Source organism: Meriones unguiculatus, chromosome 14 (assembly GCF_030254825.1).
Source record: "Meriones unguiculatus strain TT.TT164.6M chromosome 14, Bangor_MerUng_6.1, whole genome shotgun sequence".
NCBI lineage: Eukaryota > Metazoa > Chordata > Mammalia > Rodentia > Muridae > Meriones > Meriones unguiculatus.
In genome coordinates this window covers 60641643-60659667 of record NC_083361.1, presented here as the reverse complement: position 1 = coordinate 60659667, position 18025 = coordinate 60641643, and the positions used below count along the sequence as shown (strand labels likewise).

Below are 18025 nucleotides of genomic sequence, written 5' to 3'. Positions count from 1 at the left end.
AAAAATAATTTTAAAAAGATGGAATAACCAAGTAACAAAAAATAGGTTTTTAGTTTATATGTATTTATATACTAGATTTTATATGAATATAAATTAGAGAAACATCTCTAATGGGAAACATCTGTGATGGTAAATGCTGTCAATCACACTGGTGCGATGCTTAGCCAGATTTTTTTCTTGCCACCACGTGTATGAGATCTTCTTTTTCCTATTGCAGAAGTGCATATATTTGTGTGTATACATATGTGTGTACAGATGTGCATAAATATCTCTTTACGGGTAGGAATATAAATTTGCATTGTTAGGAACTTTTTATTTCAAAAAAACATATTAAAATTCGCTGCTTAATTCAGTCTTGGTAAGACCACTGTGAATGAGACAGGAACTTCCATTTTAATTTTATCATGCCTAGTGAAAGGAAGATGTAAAACAGCGGTGTGATGGGCCCAAAGTTACAGGGACAAGCTGCAGAAATCTCAAAATGATGATGTCTAACTTTCCCAACTGTAATGTGTTTACCCTGCTAACCTTTCCTCACTGCATTCCTATGTGTCAGTTGGCTTTTATGAGGCATGAGTGTTGCCAGTTTTGAGAAAGCTAATTCCCTATATAGGCCGTAAGTGTCTTACAGACTGACAGCTGAAGCTCATGAGGATGATCAGAGATAAGGAAGCGCCAGCCTCAGAGAAGTTACTTGCTGACTGCTCAGAGATTTGGCGGAATAAAGCCCTCTGGTCACTTCTTTAACAGTTTTAACGAAGAAAATTACTTGAAAGTGGTGTAGCATTAGTAAACAGGAAGTCTGAAAAGTAAATCTTGAGCAGAAAAGTAAATCTTCAAGTTTAAAAAGTCCCTGGTTTTCTAATACTGAGTCTTCTCCCTCTGCTCCTGAACCCATCTGATTGCAGCAACTGATGGTAATCTTTCCTTCCTTCCTTCCTTCCTTCCTTCCTTCCTTCCTTCCTTCCTTCCTTCCTTCCTTCCTTCCTTCCTTCCTTCCTTCCTTTCCTTCCTTCCTTTCTTCCTTCCTTCCTTCCTTCTCCCTCCCTCCCTTCCTTCCTTTCTTTTTTCTTTCTTTCACTTTACATTCAGATCATACCCCCCTCCCTCTTCTCCTACCTGCCCTACCCTTCCTCTCTCTTCCCCCTATTCCCCTTCCCCTACCCTTCAGAAAAGGGGAGCTCCCCCACCAACCCACCCTGGCACATTGAGTTACATAAGGACTGAGTGCATCCTCTTCCCTGTGGCCTGGCAAGGCAGCTCTGCCAGAGGGAAGTAACCAAAAGCAAGTAACAGAGTCTATGTCAGAGACAGCCCCTGCTCCCCTTACTAGGCAACCCACATGAGGACTAAGCTGCCCATTACCTACATATCTATAGAGGGCCTGGGTCCAGTCCATGTATGGTCCTTGGTTGGTGCTTCAGTCTCCATATTCCCTCATTCTTCTCCTGCTACTGAACCCATCTGATTGCACCAACTGATGGTAATCTTTCTTTCTTTCTTTCTTTCTTTCTTTCTTTCTTTCTTTCTTTCTTTCTTTCTTTCTTTCTTTCCTTCCTTCCTTCCTTCCTTCCTTCCTTCCTTCTTCCTTCCTTTCCTTCCTTCCTTCCTTCCTTCCTTCCTTCCTTCCTTCCTCCCTCCCTCCCTCCCTCTCTCTTTCTCTCTCTCTCTCTCCACACACTTGCACACACAGTCTTGACACTGGCTATGCAGAGTCCAGCTTTAAACTCACAGAGATTTCTCTATCTCTGTCTGCTGAATACTAGGAGTAGGGCATGTGCCATCATATTTGATTGATGTTCACTTTTAGGCACTGAAAGTATGTGGTATAAAATGGTTCCTATTAAACAGACAGGATATCTAAATTGCTCTGAATGAGCCCAGTAGAAACGCAGCTGCAGTCTAGCACCTGGTCTAAAAATCACACACCTGTTAGTCAATATCAGAGCCTTTGGCTCCCTTCCTTTCTCTGTCCCTGCAACCCCAAGGGGGGAAATATAACATTTTTAACTGTGATTATATTCAGATAAGTGCATTTTCTACCGTAGAGTGTTTCAGTAATGGCTTCAAAGAGAAGGGAGAGAGAGGTCCTTATAACTATGAGCTTAGTATTTTCAGCCTTAACATAGCAGTTGGTTTATTTGCCAGACACGAACAAAACTGTTTACAGAAAAGATAAGCTGCCTATGCAGTTTTGAAGGTGGATACTGTCTAAAGGCACTTGCACAACAGCTTTACTTATACCTAATGGTTCCAGCTCAATTGCACATATCATTTATAACCTTGCCACAGTGTCTCTGAACTTTTCAAGTGTGAGTTTTTACAAGAGGATGTAATGAGTTTCAAAACATACTAATGCTTCTGTTTTAAAACTTCAACTGTGTCTGTTTGTTTTCAACTTGTGTCTGTTTCGTTTGCATTTGGGTCATCCCAGGTGATATTTGGTTAATTAACAAGCGACGGGGTTTCCTTTCAGGAGAGCACAGACAGAGATGAGGAGGAGGAGGATGAAGAGGAGGAAGAGGAGAAGGTAAGTGGTATGCTGATGACAGACACTTAGCAGGAACTGATGTTGGCCACACTGTGTTTTTCCAGATTCTGGTTGTTTTGGGTTCTTGGCATTATGTAATATTATAGAAACACTGTGGTCAAAATAACAACAACAACAACAACAACAACAACCTCTTGATTTTTCAAAAATAGAATGGCTAAAATATTTACTTCTAATATATATATCACAGCAGTAATGACTACTTCTAACATCTCACAGTGATTTTTTTTTAAATGATAATGCATGTTCATTGCTCTGATGGGTACTGTGGTATTTGGTCTTTTCTTAGATTTTTTAAAATGAGATGGAAAGAGGGTAAAACACAAGCAAATAACTGAACTTTTCTAAGACTCGGGACGCAAGCCAAGATAATCCTTTCTCTGCTGATGAAAGGGAGCCTGATAAGTCAAGAGCAAATCAAGGGAAATGGCTGCTCCTTTAGGTTCATGTCCGCGCCGTGGGGTGGTCACCCACTCGTGAGCCTGTCACTTTCTCAGCTGCTGCTGGCAGCAGTCTCTGCTATACGTCTGTGTACATCTGTCCCTTCCCTTCTCCTGGGAGAATCTCTCAAATCTGCTGCTTTTGTTGTCATTACACTTTCAGACAAACCTTCTGGAACAAAATGAAAAAAAAAAATTGAAGTACCAAATGAGACGCTTTGAGCTTAATGGACTTCCAGTTCCTTAAAATCCGGGCGTCACAGGGGGGGGGGGTCATGGTGGTCGCATGGAGGAGGCTTGTGAGAGAAGAAAGGGCAGGAAGGAGAACCTGAAGAGCAAGTGTGCAATATAAATGCCCGCTGAACAGACATTAATTCAAAGACTGGTTCTGTGACACTGGAGCCTTGCAGTTAATTGAGGGGACCAGATGGTTTTGCCCATTTGAAGCCAATGAGTGTATTACAGAGCGAATCTTTTCTGTTGTCTGAAAGCGATCATTATTAAAGATACAATAGACTAAAAACACAGATTATTTAAAAAAAAAATAAATGTGTTTCTTTCCAGAGTTGAGGTGATAGAGGTGTAAGCTTCTTCTCTAGTAGTTACTGATTAACTGATTCAAGGAGTTTCAAACCATCGGGTGTTAGGTGAAGACTAAGCTAGGCGCATAAAGGTCTGTTTGGCCAAAGAAACTTACAAGTGAGTCTGAGGCCACTTGCAAGGCCACCCCCCTGTACTTCCCACAACCAGCTGTAAGTGGGGTTCCCATAATTTATCCCCAGGGTTCAATACATTTCTAGAATTGCTCACACACTTAGAAGTCTGTTTACTTCCCTTTATTGGCTTATGAGAAATGATTCAGCTTGGGAACGATCAAATAGAAGTGATGAGAAGGGCAAGCTTGGGACAGGGTGTGTGGCTTCCCCACTGACTGTAGACCCAGCCGTTCCTTACCTTTGCCCACACAGAAGTCTCCCGACACTGTTTGGTGCTTCTGTTATTGTGTGTATGTTTCTCAATCAACACAAGATTGATTAGGTACAACAGTGACCATTGGTGGTAGAAGAGTCTGACTGTGTGGTTAGAGGGTCAGGAGCTTGGGAGAGGATACAGCAGCAAATTTCAGCCCTGTTGTCAGATGCTTGGTTTCTATGGTTCCTATGAAGCACCTCGTGTTAGGGGCTTTCCAGAAGGTACCACACACCCTTAAACTCAGGTGTGGCTGAGCAGAGCTTGTTCTTTCTGCACGGCAAAAGGTTCTCCTCCCACTTCTCCAGATCTGGCCCTGTTTCAGGAACTAAAGACAAAAACTAAATGTAACAGAACACACTCCTGCTGCTCTTATCACTGAGCAAAGCTCAAGAGCTTTAAGAGTTCTGGCCAATGGCCAGGACCCAAGAGAAAATATGTATTTCTTATTATATCACAATATCACACGAGGCAGAATTTAAAGTTTTTAAAAACCAGAGCTTAAAAGTGAGGCAGATTTTTGTTTCATCCAAATCTGATTAAATGTGCCACCCTTGAAAGAGTACAGCATTTACCCCCTGGGGACACTTGTTAAAAGACACTTGAGTGTCTTTAACATATCAAATAAGGAAAAGCCTCCAGCAGCAGGGAACAGACCCTTTCATGGTAGCTCAGAGTGTAATCCCAATGCCTGTAAGGCTGAAGCAGGAGGATTGTTGTGAGTTTGAGAACAGGGTGAGATAAAAAGTGAGCTACTGTATCATATAATCATAAATAACTAGATAAAGAAGTATTTTGGGACCTCTTTCACTGGGCAGATATTAAAAAAAAATGGCATCTCACCTGTGGTAGGGCACCAAGTGCGGGGAAAAGAAAACCAAAAACAAAAAACACATTTCACCATAGTCAAACCTGTGACCCCGGTGGGTTGATGGGACTTGTTATAGAACATGGGTAAGGGATTATTTATAGAAGCATGAGTTACTCCCAAATCAGCTGCACCACTGAAAACTTATACCTAAGATAAATGACAACTTCCTCAAAGCTGTACAGGTGAAGTCCCCATCCCCACACGCAAGGCAAATTTTCCACAGTATCTCTGGTATTGCCAGAGATCAGGAGGCTGTGTGTGAAACTAGAGCAGAATCACACACAGCTGGTTAGGAGGCTTGGGGGGAGTGGCTCGAATCTCAGGTGAGGGTCCTGTCACCCTTTTCAGCACCTCTGTCTTTGAGGGAAGGTCAGCAGCTAACAGGCCTGATCTTAAGGTTCTCTTGCAAGTAGCCACAGCTACAGTGATGAAGAGAATGGCTCTCATGCACTCTCCAACATGCTATGAGGCAACACAGTCCTATCCAAGGTCTAATCCAGACTCAGATCTGTTCAAGAGCTTCCTGCGGTTCTGGAGATGAAGCCGTATGTGCTGCGTTTCAACTCTTTCTGGGCAAGGGAGGTTGCAGAACACATTTGAAGAGGCTTCCACAGAAATGGGTCAGGACCTAGTGTGGAATACACAGAACAGTGCTATCAACCTGTCCCGTGTGGAGAGAGTTGACAAAGGGGCCAACACTCACTTGAGGGTGTATTCAGTTCTGAGACATTTCTATTAAGGCATTCCAATAAGTTCTTTTCATAGTTTGTGGCCATAGCCATGTTATTTTATTTCCTTAGTTTTATATTTTTATATAATTTCCTAAAGAAAAAAATCTGAACTGAAAAAAAAAAAAAAAACTCAGCTATCTATGGTATTTCTGATAAACACACCTTTCTGTTGCTAGGGAGCCTGGCATAGTTTTAGTCTCTTTCTGTATCATGTCACTCTTGCTTCTTGTCTTAGGGTTTCTATGGCTACCATAAAACTCCATGATGAAAAGCAACTCGGGGAGGAGAGGGTTTGATTTCTTTCAGCTTGCTCTTTCACGATGTGGCCCATCATTTAGAAAAATCAGGGCATGAACCCAAGTAGGGCAGGAGCATGGAGGCAGGAGCTGATGAAGAGGCCATAGAGGGGTGCTGCTTACTGTCTTGCTTCTTGTGGGTTATTCAGCCTGCTTTCTCATAGTACCTGGGACTACTAACCCAGGGGTGGAACCACACGTGGTGTAGTGGGCCCTTCGCATTCGTTATTAATCAAGAAAATGTCCTATAGACTTGTCTAGAGTCCAGTCTGTCAGGAGCATTTTCTCAGCATTTTCCCTTTTTTTTAAATGACTCTTTCGTGTGTCAAGTTGTCAAAAACCAGCCAGAACACTATTCTTGGGTATTTGCTAAACTAGATTTGCTTAAACTTCAAGGTCAACACTAAGACCTCTTGAGGACCCATCCCATGTGTATCCAAATGCATCATTTCCTCTCTATGGACCGGAGCCCAGTGCCATAATGTGCTTGGCTGAGACCTGGCCAGGCAGTGGCAGGATTATTCCCCACCACAGGGGTTTGTTGCATGATCATCTTCACAGTCCCACGGCTTCTGCTGTGTGTTAGACATGACAGAACATGCTTCTGGGATCTGTAAAACACCCGATCCCATCTACAAGTTAAATACACAGCCATTCCCTGCAAAAGCAAAAGGGAGGAAAGCTACTCTCTACAACTCCCATCTATCCTGAGAGTGACATGCCTTCATCTCCAGTTTCCCTTCCCAGATGACAAAGGATGAAAGGCTGTCTGGGGGATGAATGTACTCCCATCTTCTGCCTCCTCTGACTCAGAGACCAGGCCATGCACGGTCTGGGTTCTGTCATACTTTTATTGTCTGGAATAGAGGTGGTCGTGAAATGACATCACTGTCGCCTCTGGCTCCTCTTCATTCTTCACAGCACACTGCACTCATCCATGTTAGAAACTAGATTGGATGTCACAATTCTGCTGCCTATTCTTTTGTGATAGCAAATACATCTTGTGGGTAAGTAGATTTCTGGCTTTTAAGAAACGAAGCATACAGACTAAACTTTGAAGGAAGACAGTTTTTTTTGTTTTTTTTTTTTTTGTTTGTTTGTTTTTTTTTTTTTTAATACCAGATGATCCATGTAAGAAATTGCTTGTTGCAAGTCTACTTTTCCAGGGACCCCAGAACATACAGATAATGGCTGAGTTCAGCCAACAACAATCAGTTAGCATTTTCTATTTTTATTATATTTCCTATGTGGGATTATTCATGTGGACCTTACTTGTACAGATGCACTACAATGAAAATTGCATTAATTTTCTACACAGTAAAGGTCAGTAATTGGAGCATGAACTGAGAAACAATTGTGTAAAATGCTGTACCCATATTTACGAAAGGTCATGTAAGACAATAATATCTTGTTTTCATCACTGAAGGTATAAATACTTTCCCAGAGAGTTTCTTTCTTGTTCCAGCCCAACAGTCACTTACATAGAATATTCCAGCATTTACTATTAGCGTCAGGAAGATGGAAGCATAATGGAGTGTAATAAAATTAAAAAAAAATGTTTCCTACTATCAGAAAAAAAGCCTACACTGATATTCACAGTCTAGGTGAGTTTTAGTATAACTAGGCTGTCAGCGGACTTGAACGACACTATGTCTTTTGGGGTCATTGATGATGGCACAAATGCCTACTAGTGTTAATGAGAAAAGAAATCCATCCCTTTATATCAGCTATGGATAAAATCAAAAGATAATGAACACCTTTCTTTAAACAAGAAATATCTAAGTATTCCTTGAGGGACATTCTGTAATAAGAAGATATGAATGAGCATTACTTGTACTTTTCCTGTTTGGAAAGCTTAGCATGCAGAGACTGAAGAGATGGCCCTGTGGTTAGGAGCACTGACAGCTCTTGCACGGGGCCCAAGATCTGCTTCCTGCACCCATATCAGGTGACGTACAACTGCATAAAAGTCCAGTCCCAGGAAATCTGCTGCCCTCCCATGGTCTCTGTGTGCACCTGCATACAGATTGATGCGCACACATATGCTCAGACACATGCACATAACCAGTAGAAAATAAATTTTTAAAACTGCAGAATGTTTTCAGGGTTACCAGGGTTAATTCCTAGAGAGGCAAATCTTCTGTTCCCTTAAACTAGGAATGCTGTTGGTCATGGAGTGTCTGAATGTCTGATAATCTATCAGAAGGAAGAGTTTTTCTCATTTTCTTTTGGGTCTTATTAAAGAAGTAAAATAACAACAGCACACAGACACACAAAGACACACAGACACACAGACACACACAGTGACAGACACACATACACCTCCCTAGGCAGATCAATCAGTGATTCTTGCTTATTGTAGGAGATGGTGCCAGGTTTAATGACAGAGTATGGTATTGTTAAGAAAAGAAAAATTTCAACAAGCTTCTTTGAACAGTTAGTCTTAAGTATGTAATAAAGTGTGCGTGTGTGAGCATCCAGTTTCTGAACAATCACAATCTATATGCAGGATGTGGTGAAGAGAAGCTGGTTGTCGATTTTTCCATAGCAGTAAAGTAAATGCCCATTCTAATTTAAGCACTGATAATTTGATTTAATGTGTTTTCTTTTTCTTTTTTTTTTTTTAATCGATGCAGTAATTTTACTGTTAGGGTTCCTACCACACTGTGTCACTTTCAAGATTTTAGTAGGAGACTGGGTTGCATCCAGTTCTTAATGATCGGTAGATGTATGTGTTGACTCACAAGAGGGTGAATTCCTGAGTTTCTAGGCTTCTTTGACATATCATCTCATGTGTATTTTGTTTCTGAACATCTAATCTCCGTTATTCTTAGCGTTGAGACTTCATTTCCTTTGGAAGCGGTCCAAAAATGTTCTGAACTTGGTCCTCAGATATTATTCGGATACCTTGCTTGTCATGACACTGAGCCATGTCCCTAGTGCTTAAAGCTGTTTTTAAATATCCACGATAAGTGTTGTTCTTGGTATGTGCTTTCAAACACCGAGGAGCAAGACACACCAGCCTATAAACTCCATGAGTCTTCCATGATGCTATTAAGTAAGATTATTATCTAAAAGTTTAGAGTCCATGGGGCTGCTTCTTCACTAGTCGGAGCTCCATTAAGCTGTTCACTTTCCCACTGTCTAAAATCATTCCACCAAGCTAAGAAGGAACAAACTGGACCCTGTATCCTGGTTATCCGCCTGCCATTTTTCTTATTAGGGAATTTTGTTCTTGCCCAATCTCATACAAGTTAACTATGCATTCTGGTCCTCTTCCCCCACCGCACTATTTTTCTTCTACCTCTGTCATTCCTAACTCCACACCCTAAAACTCATTTCTCTGTTTATTGGTTGTGGTTTTGTTTATTGTTCTTAATGATTTTGAGGCTGACCGTGTTGCCTGGGATTTGAAACTAAACATCAAAGCAGAGGAATCACCACCCACTAGTCATTTGAAGAGACTCCTAATGGTTGCTCTTGTCTTTCCTAATGAAACTCGCACCCTGAGTCCCCATTATCTATAAGCTTACAGGGTACATTTTAGATAATTTCTAAGTTGGCAGTTTATAAAGCAATTGATATAAAATAGAGCTATCATATTTTTCCTTCCAGGAAAATAAGTATTGCATGAAGAAATGACTATAACAGTATAAACTTAGAGAAATATGATAAGATATTTAAATACTCAAAATTGTGGAATATTAGTAACTGTATAATGTTCAAGAATTTCAGCTTTTTGTGTCCTTTAACTTATTCAGCACTCAGAACACCCCACTGGCTATTCCTTTCCCCATGTGTTAATAAACATATCTCATTTAAGAGAAATTAATGCATCTGAGATTTCCCGGTCCATTTCACAGTGGGGTTCAAATTCAGGTCTTCTGAGCTAAATCTTGTTTGTAAGCTGTATTACATTGTTTGGAAACAGGCATGCCATCCATCCATCCATTCATCCATCCATCCATCCATCCATCCATCCATCCATCCATCCATCCATCCTACATGGAAGCAGCATCTCTGCTGATGTCTTTCTCTGTAGCAGAATACCTGTGAATATAAAGGTCATAGTCACATAGGTGCTTCCATGAAAACCACAGTATTAGGCAAGTTTCCCTTGCACAAAACTGAGAAGTAGTCGGGGCAGTTGGAGGGAAATGTTGAGGGAATGAGGGGTGCTTACAGGAGCTGCTGTTGCAGTCAGGTTTTAGTGTATAAGAATTACCTTTTGCGTTTTAAATGTGTGTGTGTATGTGTGTGTGTGTGTGTGTATGGTGTGTTATATTTCTTACTGTGAGTATGTCACACATGAGGGTAGAGGCCAGAGGTCAGGTGTCTTTTTTTTTACTTACTCCCCATCTATTACCTACTCTCCCAACCAACATTCTCATGGTAAGATGACAGATATTTGACTGGATCATATGCCCAGCCTTTCCTTTTCCTTTCCTTAATCAGATGAATATGTTACCTAGTAGTTGCCTCCCTTCCTACCTAAGAAGAAGGTGAAGGATGCACACTACAAAGCCGGAAGCCATAAGTCATTGTGATCCTGTCTGCTGTAGCTCCAGCTACAGGAGCCATGAGTCCTCTTTACCTTGTGTCAGCATTTGTTTGTCAGCTGACCCAGGGAAGATGTAATGGAGTCAGTCTACCCAGCACTGGAGTCCCAAAGATGAAGAATGACTGCCTTGCTTTTGTCCGTTTCCAGTATCTTCCTCAGGATGTCAGAGATGGTGCCCTTTTCTTTTTTCATCCTTTCATTTGACACCAGACAAGACTCATGTTTCAAGGCAAAAGCACATGTTGATAAACACCAGGGCAGAGCTCTTTGTCAAGATCAGATGGTTAAAGCAGGATAAAGCTGCTTGGAACTGGTATTGATTCAAAACTCAAACAGTTTTGTATTCATTTCTCAAAGCAAAAGATCAACTTGACATAGAGTAATCTCCAGAAGGAGCATGCATTGCCTTGTCCCCCTATTAAATAATAACCTTTGGGGCTGGAGAGATGGCTCAGTGGTTAAGAGCACCAGTTACTCTTCCAAAGGACACCGTGGGATCAGTTCCCAGCATCCACAGGGCAGTTTGCAATGTCTGTAACTCCAGTTCAAGGCATTCTGATGCCCTTTTCTTCTGTGGTGCACAAACATATAAATAACACTATCTTTGTGCATGCATGTCTATGAATGGGACTCTGTATTGTATACATGACACAATACACTTACAAACATTAGAAAACAACCTTGGATGTTGGTCTTTGCCTTCTATTTTGTTTGAGGCAGGGTTTCTTCTTTTTTACAACTGTGTAATCCAGGCAAGTTTGCCCATGGGCTTCTAGCCCCCCCTCCCCAATTTAATAGGATGCAACAAAGTGTTGGCTCTACCTGTACACATGAACATGCCTCCTGGGCTAAATCCTGAAGTGGGTTCGTAGTTCATGAAGCCAGGGTTCCCAGGGAACAATTTTTAATCTCATGTAGCAGAAATACTGCTTTCTCAACCTCGTTAGCACAGATATTAAGTATTTTTTCACGTAAAATGCCACTCAATCAATTTCTAATGTTGATCATTCAAGTTTTCAAATTACAGGTCTCTAATATTCAATGAATTCAAATAGACAGTGCATTTATCTTGTCTAAAGCCCCAGTTTTACATCTTTCATCTGGGTGGCTGACATCACTGGGAGGATCTTAAGATAAAATTTCTGCCTTGATCCTTTGGGGCCTTGTGAGCATTCTTTGACAAACACCACTCAATTTTTAAGCATGTCAAAAGTATTTTGTTGTTTTTTTTTTGTCTGACGAGGTCATTTTTCAGGGATATCTCCCTGGTTTCTCTTAGATAATTAATAGAAAAATGAGTGGTTCTCTAAATCAGAGCAAGCAGGAAAGATTTAAAGTAACATAGCGATTATATAATTAATTCTCAGTTGTAAATTCATTTTGATGGTGTTAATTCTCTCCCAGAGGCTCGGGGCTCCTTTATTGCACCTACAGAGCCGGCTTCACTGGAGACATGGGGTGGTGAACAAGGCCTTGAGGAAGGCAAGCTCGCCTGATGTAGTCTTTGTGTTTTGTTTGCTTTAGAAGAGTGAGCAGCTATGTTATGCCACAGGCACATTATCGATCCTTAATCCAAAGCTCAGCCAAAGACATGGGCTGTCTGATGCCCTGTAAACAATTGTAAAATTCACAAATGGTGATTTTTGCATTCATCTTTACGCAGTAAATACTTCTTGAGAATTGGGACTTGTCATTGTTTTTCTTTCTGTCAATGTCAATCATTCTTCTAGTGCATTAAACAAGTCAGAGCAGGAACTGGTGAGCTGGCACAATGGGTAAAATTGGCAAAAATCACTGGCTACACAAGCTCGAGGAGCTGAGTTTATATCCCCACCACCCACACTACTCACAGGAGGGTAGAGCAGCCCACTTATGATACTAGCACCTGGGAGGCAGAAAGTGGCAAAGCAGCAAGCCCTAGACTCGATGAAGAAACCCTGCCTAAAGTGGAGAATGATGAAAACAATGACATCAACCTCTGGCCTCCACTTACGTATGTCCCCCACAGCCACATATATGGACATGCACATGAAGACACATGCCAAATACACGCATAGAACAAAAATATCCTCGTAAGATTGGATTCTGCGTTTGAAATCTTCATTTTCTTTCCCCCTCTGCTATGGATGACAGGCGCTTACACAAGTAGACCCTCAGTCTTGAGGCTTTCCCGTATGCCTCTATCCTTTTGTGGGTTTATAATCATCAGGAAGACCTGGCTGTGGTTATGAGGTCGGTTGCAATCATCTTGTTCATTTGTGCAGTCACACCAGTAGTCATCACTGGTTTTCTAAACACAGTCTTCCGTAGGAATCGGGAGTGTCTGTGCTGAGAGCGCTAGAGGCATAAGCCACCACGGCGGTCTATCTTTCGGAATGAATCGCTCCTCTTCTTCCCAGGCAGTGTGGTTCAGCAGAGGCAATGTTGTAGCTGCTAAACTGTTATCACCACATTCCCTGGTTCAATCTGAGATGTGTAAATAAAGCCAGCGGGATGCACTTCCAGCTCCTAGACCAGCTCTCGGTACATCAGGGCAACATGAATAGACTTGTCGCGGAAGAGCCTTTCTTAAGAAACTGAAATACATTCCAGTATTCTTTAAGCTAGACAAAAGGCTAGTCATCCTTTGTCTTTTTGCCCGCTTGAAGGAAAGGGGTTAATGTTAATGACAGTACCAGGCAATTTTGCAAACGTGACAAAGCTTGGTTCCTGATTGGTTTTTGTAAACTTCATGCAAACCTAGACATTTCTGGGAAGAGGAGATCTTAATTGTGAAAACAACTGCATGAGGTTGGCCTGTAGCTAAAGCTATACGTATTATTATTATTATTTTTTTAATGAGTGGTTGGTATGGTATAGTCAGACTACTATAGTTGGGGCCAGTCTTGGGCTTTTAGGGATGGGATGTATAAAAAAACTGGACGACCAAGCCAGTCAGCAGCATTCCTCCAGGGCATCTGCTTCTGTTTCTGCCTTAAGTTTCTGCCCGACTGTCCAATATGAGGGACTACAAGCTGTCAGATATATACCTGTTCCTCCCCAAGTTGCTTTGGTTGTGCTGTTTTATTCCAGCAATAGAAAAGCAACTGAGACTTCTCTTCCCTGCCTCCCACCCCAATCAGGGCCAGGATTCTATGAGCTTCAGTTTTCAGAACTGCAACAAAGACTCACATGGTAAAAGTCATCATGTTTACTGCTACAGTGAATCTCCGACTCCTGGGGGTCCCAGTGCTGGCCCCCATATGTTTATACAGAATCAAGATCAATGAGATGTAATTATGTCAGGTATCACACCCAAGGAAGGGATCACTGTTGGTCATATAGGATAGAATGCTTGCTCCTGAAAGAGGTTATTGTAAAAATGAAGGCTCCCTGAATGCTTGGCCCCTTTCTAAATGTTGATTTCCTTTTCTGCTCACTAAAATTCTGGCAACATGCTATTTTGAATCTTTCAGCCATGGGCAATGTGAGCCAAATAACCTCTTCATTTTATAAGTTACTTGCCTCATGTATTCTGTCATAGCAATAATCCCTCATCTCCTCCCAATCCTATCCTCTCTCCCTCCCCTAGTCCACTGATAAGGGAGAACCTATTCCCCTTTTCCATGTTTATAGCAGCTCTATTCATAATAGCCAGAATCTGGAAGCAATCTAGATGTCCCTTGATGGAAGAAATGGATACAGAAAGTGTGGTACATTTACACAATGGAATACTACTCAGCAATTAAAAACAAGGAAATCATGAAATTTGTAGGCAAGTGGTGGGAACTAGAAAAGATCATCCTGAGTGAGGTATCCCAGAAGCAGGAAGACACACACAGTATATACTCACTTATAAGTGGATATTAGACATATACTATAGGATAAACATACTAAAATCTATACTCCTAATGAAACTAAACAACAAGGAGGACCCTAAGGAAGATGCTCAATCCTCATTCAAACGTGATAGATAACTGAAGCAGGAGAAGACAGGGAACGGGACAGGAGCCTACCACAGATTTTTTACTTTTGAGACCACAAAATGATACACTTTTTTGAAATAATTTTGCAGGGTAGAAAGTGAGCAAAATGGTGGCTACTATGAAGATTAGTATGTATCCAGAATGTTCACATTTATATAGTTCATATGTCTTGGAAGGTTTTTTTTTTTCTATTTTATCTGAATGTTCATTTATTGATCTAAAAATCACTGATTACCTATCAGCTTCTTAGATGAAAATAGAAAACAACTTTTCCTCATGATATTACCAAAAGGCATCAAATACACATTCTCATGAAAGCTTCATGAGAAAAACCCAGGGGAAATGGGAAGAAGAAATAGTTAGCAGGATCCAGGTTTTCAAAATGATGCATTGTATGGAAAGTAGACAGAACAGAGACACCAAGAGAGCAAATGACGATAAGAGCAAATGTGGAATGCAATGGTCACTTTTTAAAAGGCCACCTGATACACATGGCACTTCCTATATGGGACACGAGACTTTCTTTGAAGTTACCAGCCCCAGATCTAAGTCACATATTTGTGAACACAGACAAATTTCTTGCTCTGTCCAGGGTGGAGCTTCCTGGAAGTTGAAGGACTAAATGCTGATGCCTGTGTGACATATTCGTTTTCAGATTAGTGACTTCAACTTAAATGGTGCAGAAGATGAACATCTTAGTTAAAGTTTTACTGCCATGAAGGGGCGCCATGACCATGACAACTCTTACTCAGGAAAACATTTAATTGGCGCTGGCTTACAGTTTCAGAGGTTTAGTCCATCATCATCATGGCAGTAGGCATGACAGCTTGCAAACAGACAGGAGAAGAAGCTGAGAGTTCTACATCTTTAGCGGCAGGCTGCAGGAAGCCGATGGCCACTGGGTGTGGTTTGAGCTTCTGAAACCTCAAACGATACACTTCTAATGACACACCTCTTCCCAAAACACCACTCCAATAAGGCCACATCTCCTACTAGTGCCACTGATGGTTATTTTCTGTCAGGCCACCACAATGAGTTAATGTGTTACATGATTAGAAGGTTTTATTGTATTGAATTGTATTGTACTGTATTGAGTAATTCTGTACTTGAGAAAACCTTCTACAATGCACATCAGTATTTAAATAAGAATTATATATAGTTTAATCAATATATAATTTAATTTAAATAAGAATGATGCTTATAATTAAATATACAAATATAATATTTAGTTAGTAAATAACCATGGTCTGATAATATAGTTCTAAAGGTATTGTTGATGTGCTGGCTATATTTTAGGTTGTTTGGTATTGCTATAACAAAGTACCTATGGCTAGGACAGGCACTTTGTAGAAAAGCTGACATAGTTCATGATTCTGGAAGAAGAAAAGACTGGTACTTTGTGGAAGCCCTCTTGCGCATCATGGAAGAATGAAAATGGTCAAGCACATGGTAATCATGCTTTAGTTTAAATTATGATAAACCTTTCAAACATAAAATACAGCCTATCTAGGAATAGAAAATAGTAAATCCATGGTCATTCTGAATATATTCTATAAAATCATCAAAATCATCAAATAAGGAAATATCTTCTTGGAAGCACTATCTTTAAAAATGTTTAGCAAAGAAAGTTTATAGTAATGGATATAAAATATACCCTAGGCATATACATTTGATATTACAGTATAGAACTGTGCATATCTTTCATCTGTCTCAAGTGTTATGAGTTTTTAGGGTACCTAAGCACTTGCTGAGAACGTCACTTTTGGTTTTGTCTAGAATGGTGTCAATTAAGATGCCGGTTTAATGACCATTAAGTTGAATTCTGAAGATGGTTAGGAACAACTTGATGGACATTACAAATGAGAAGATGAAGTAAAAGTACGTAAGATTTCTATCCTGTGACAGGCTGGTAGAAGATGAAAGTGGAACCTCAAACAATGTGTGTTTGTTGAGTGCATTTGAGTGTTTGTACCATGGATAACAACTTTTCCTGAGTCAGTTCCAAATATTCACGTAACCAACCTAAAGCCTTTTATATTTGAATGTATAAATGCTATATATTTTTATTTTATAACAATGTATTATAGAAATAAAATGAAACCATTTTTACAGTTTAGCTGCTGTAATCAAAATGAGTTAGTTAATAAATCAAAATGTACAGTATTTTGATTACTCTGACTCTTAAAAATATGCAAATGTGAGTCTCATCTACAGATACTGAATGCTCACAGCAAAATGTCAACTTCATTTAAAAACTGAAAGGATGCTGTCACAGTCCTTCATTAGTTTGGTGTACTAATTAACACTTTTCTTTATAATCAGAACCTTAAGTTTTAGTTGTTTTGTAGGGGTAAATAATCAAACAATTAAAAGAGGAACTTTCTTAGGAAATTGAGCCACACAGAAACTTGAGTCATTTTCCAAAAAATTGTTTTGACCCAAAGTCAATGCTGCTGCAAGGAGGAAGCTCCTTTGCCCTTTGGGTCAAGCTCTCCAGAGCCTTCAAATGCTCCTTTGTAAACATGGGACTTCTGCAGCAGACAGAGATGGGTTTTGACTATTGTGCCATTCACAGGCAACTGTGGGTTGCTGCATATGAATGACGCTGCCTTGGCAGCGTGTCTACTTTTTAGCACAAACTGCTTAAAGAATAATAGTGAGTGGAAAACATTTAAAATTAAGGTAGAGAGTCAAACAGTCTTGCAGGGTTGCCATTGCAAGAAGAAACAACCTCGATACCAAATGGTGGGGTACGGACGACTTGAATGAGTGAATCATACATACCTGTCCCTATTGGTGCTTTTACCTCTAAGTGCCACAGGGGGCGCTCACTGCATTCATGGCTCTTTTTTTATGGTTGTGAGCCTAGCCTTTAAGGACTGAGCCATCTCTGCAGCCCTCTTGGATCTTTTTAAATGAAGCAGAAATAGAAGATAAAAATTAGTTAATCCTTCCTTCCTTCCTTCCTTCCTTCCTTCCTTCCTTCCTTCCTTCCTTCCTTCCTTCCTTCCTTCCTTCCTTCCTTTCCTTCTTTCTGCCTTTCCTTTCTTCCTTTTTTTCCTTTTTTCCTTTTCTTCTTTTATCTTTCCTTTCTTCTTTCTTTTTAAATTCATTTTGTCTTTCTATCTTCCTTCCTTCCTTCCTTCCTTCCTTCCTTCCTTCCTCCCTCCTTCCCTCCCTCCCTCCCTCCCTCCCTCCCTCCCTTCCTTCCTTCCTTCCTTCCTTTCTTTCTTTCCTCTTTTGTAGTATGGAGAGTATCCTAGGAGTATTCCCCTAGTGAGTTTCTACCTGATGATTTATCATACTTCTAACCCAAGTAACAATCTCAATAAGAAAGTTTTGTAAAGACCATTGTTGTGTATAGTAAGTGCTATAGGTGAAATTGATGCAGAGACAAGAGTAGGTAAGAGATAAGCCAATAAATAGTATGAAATAGTATAAAAATACCACTGTAGAGTTTTTTTCATCTGTGGACATTTGAGTAATCATTAAGTTATATTAGTAGTGTTACAGCTACTTAGAATAGTAAAATTTATTGAAGATTTGCTAACTTTAAAGCTAACATCCTCAGACAACGGAATTCATTTTACATAAAGAATTGGAGACTGACGCAGCTGAGCTTATATAGTACTCTACATTCA

General features: G+C 40.4%; 1 protein-coding gene across 4 annotated transcripts in view; it reads left to right on the top strand.

The window, feature by feature from the left end:
- Mctp2 (multiple C2 and transmembrane domain containing 2) overlaps window positions 1-18025 on the top strand; it is a 238291-nt gene that overhangs the window by 194537 nt on the left and 25729 nt on the right. For all 4 annotated transcript variants that reach the window (XM_060367331.1, XM_060367332.1, XM_060367333.1 and 1 more), the window contains one exon: window positions 2477-2530. In XM_060367331.1, coding sequence (XP_060223314.1) covers window positions 2477-2530 — 54 coding nt within the window. The remainder of the gene's footprint in view (window positions 1-2476; window positions 2531-18025) is intronic.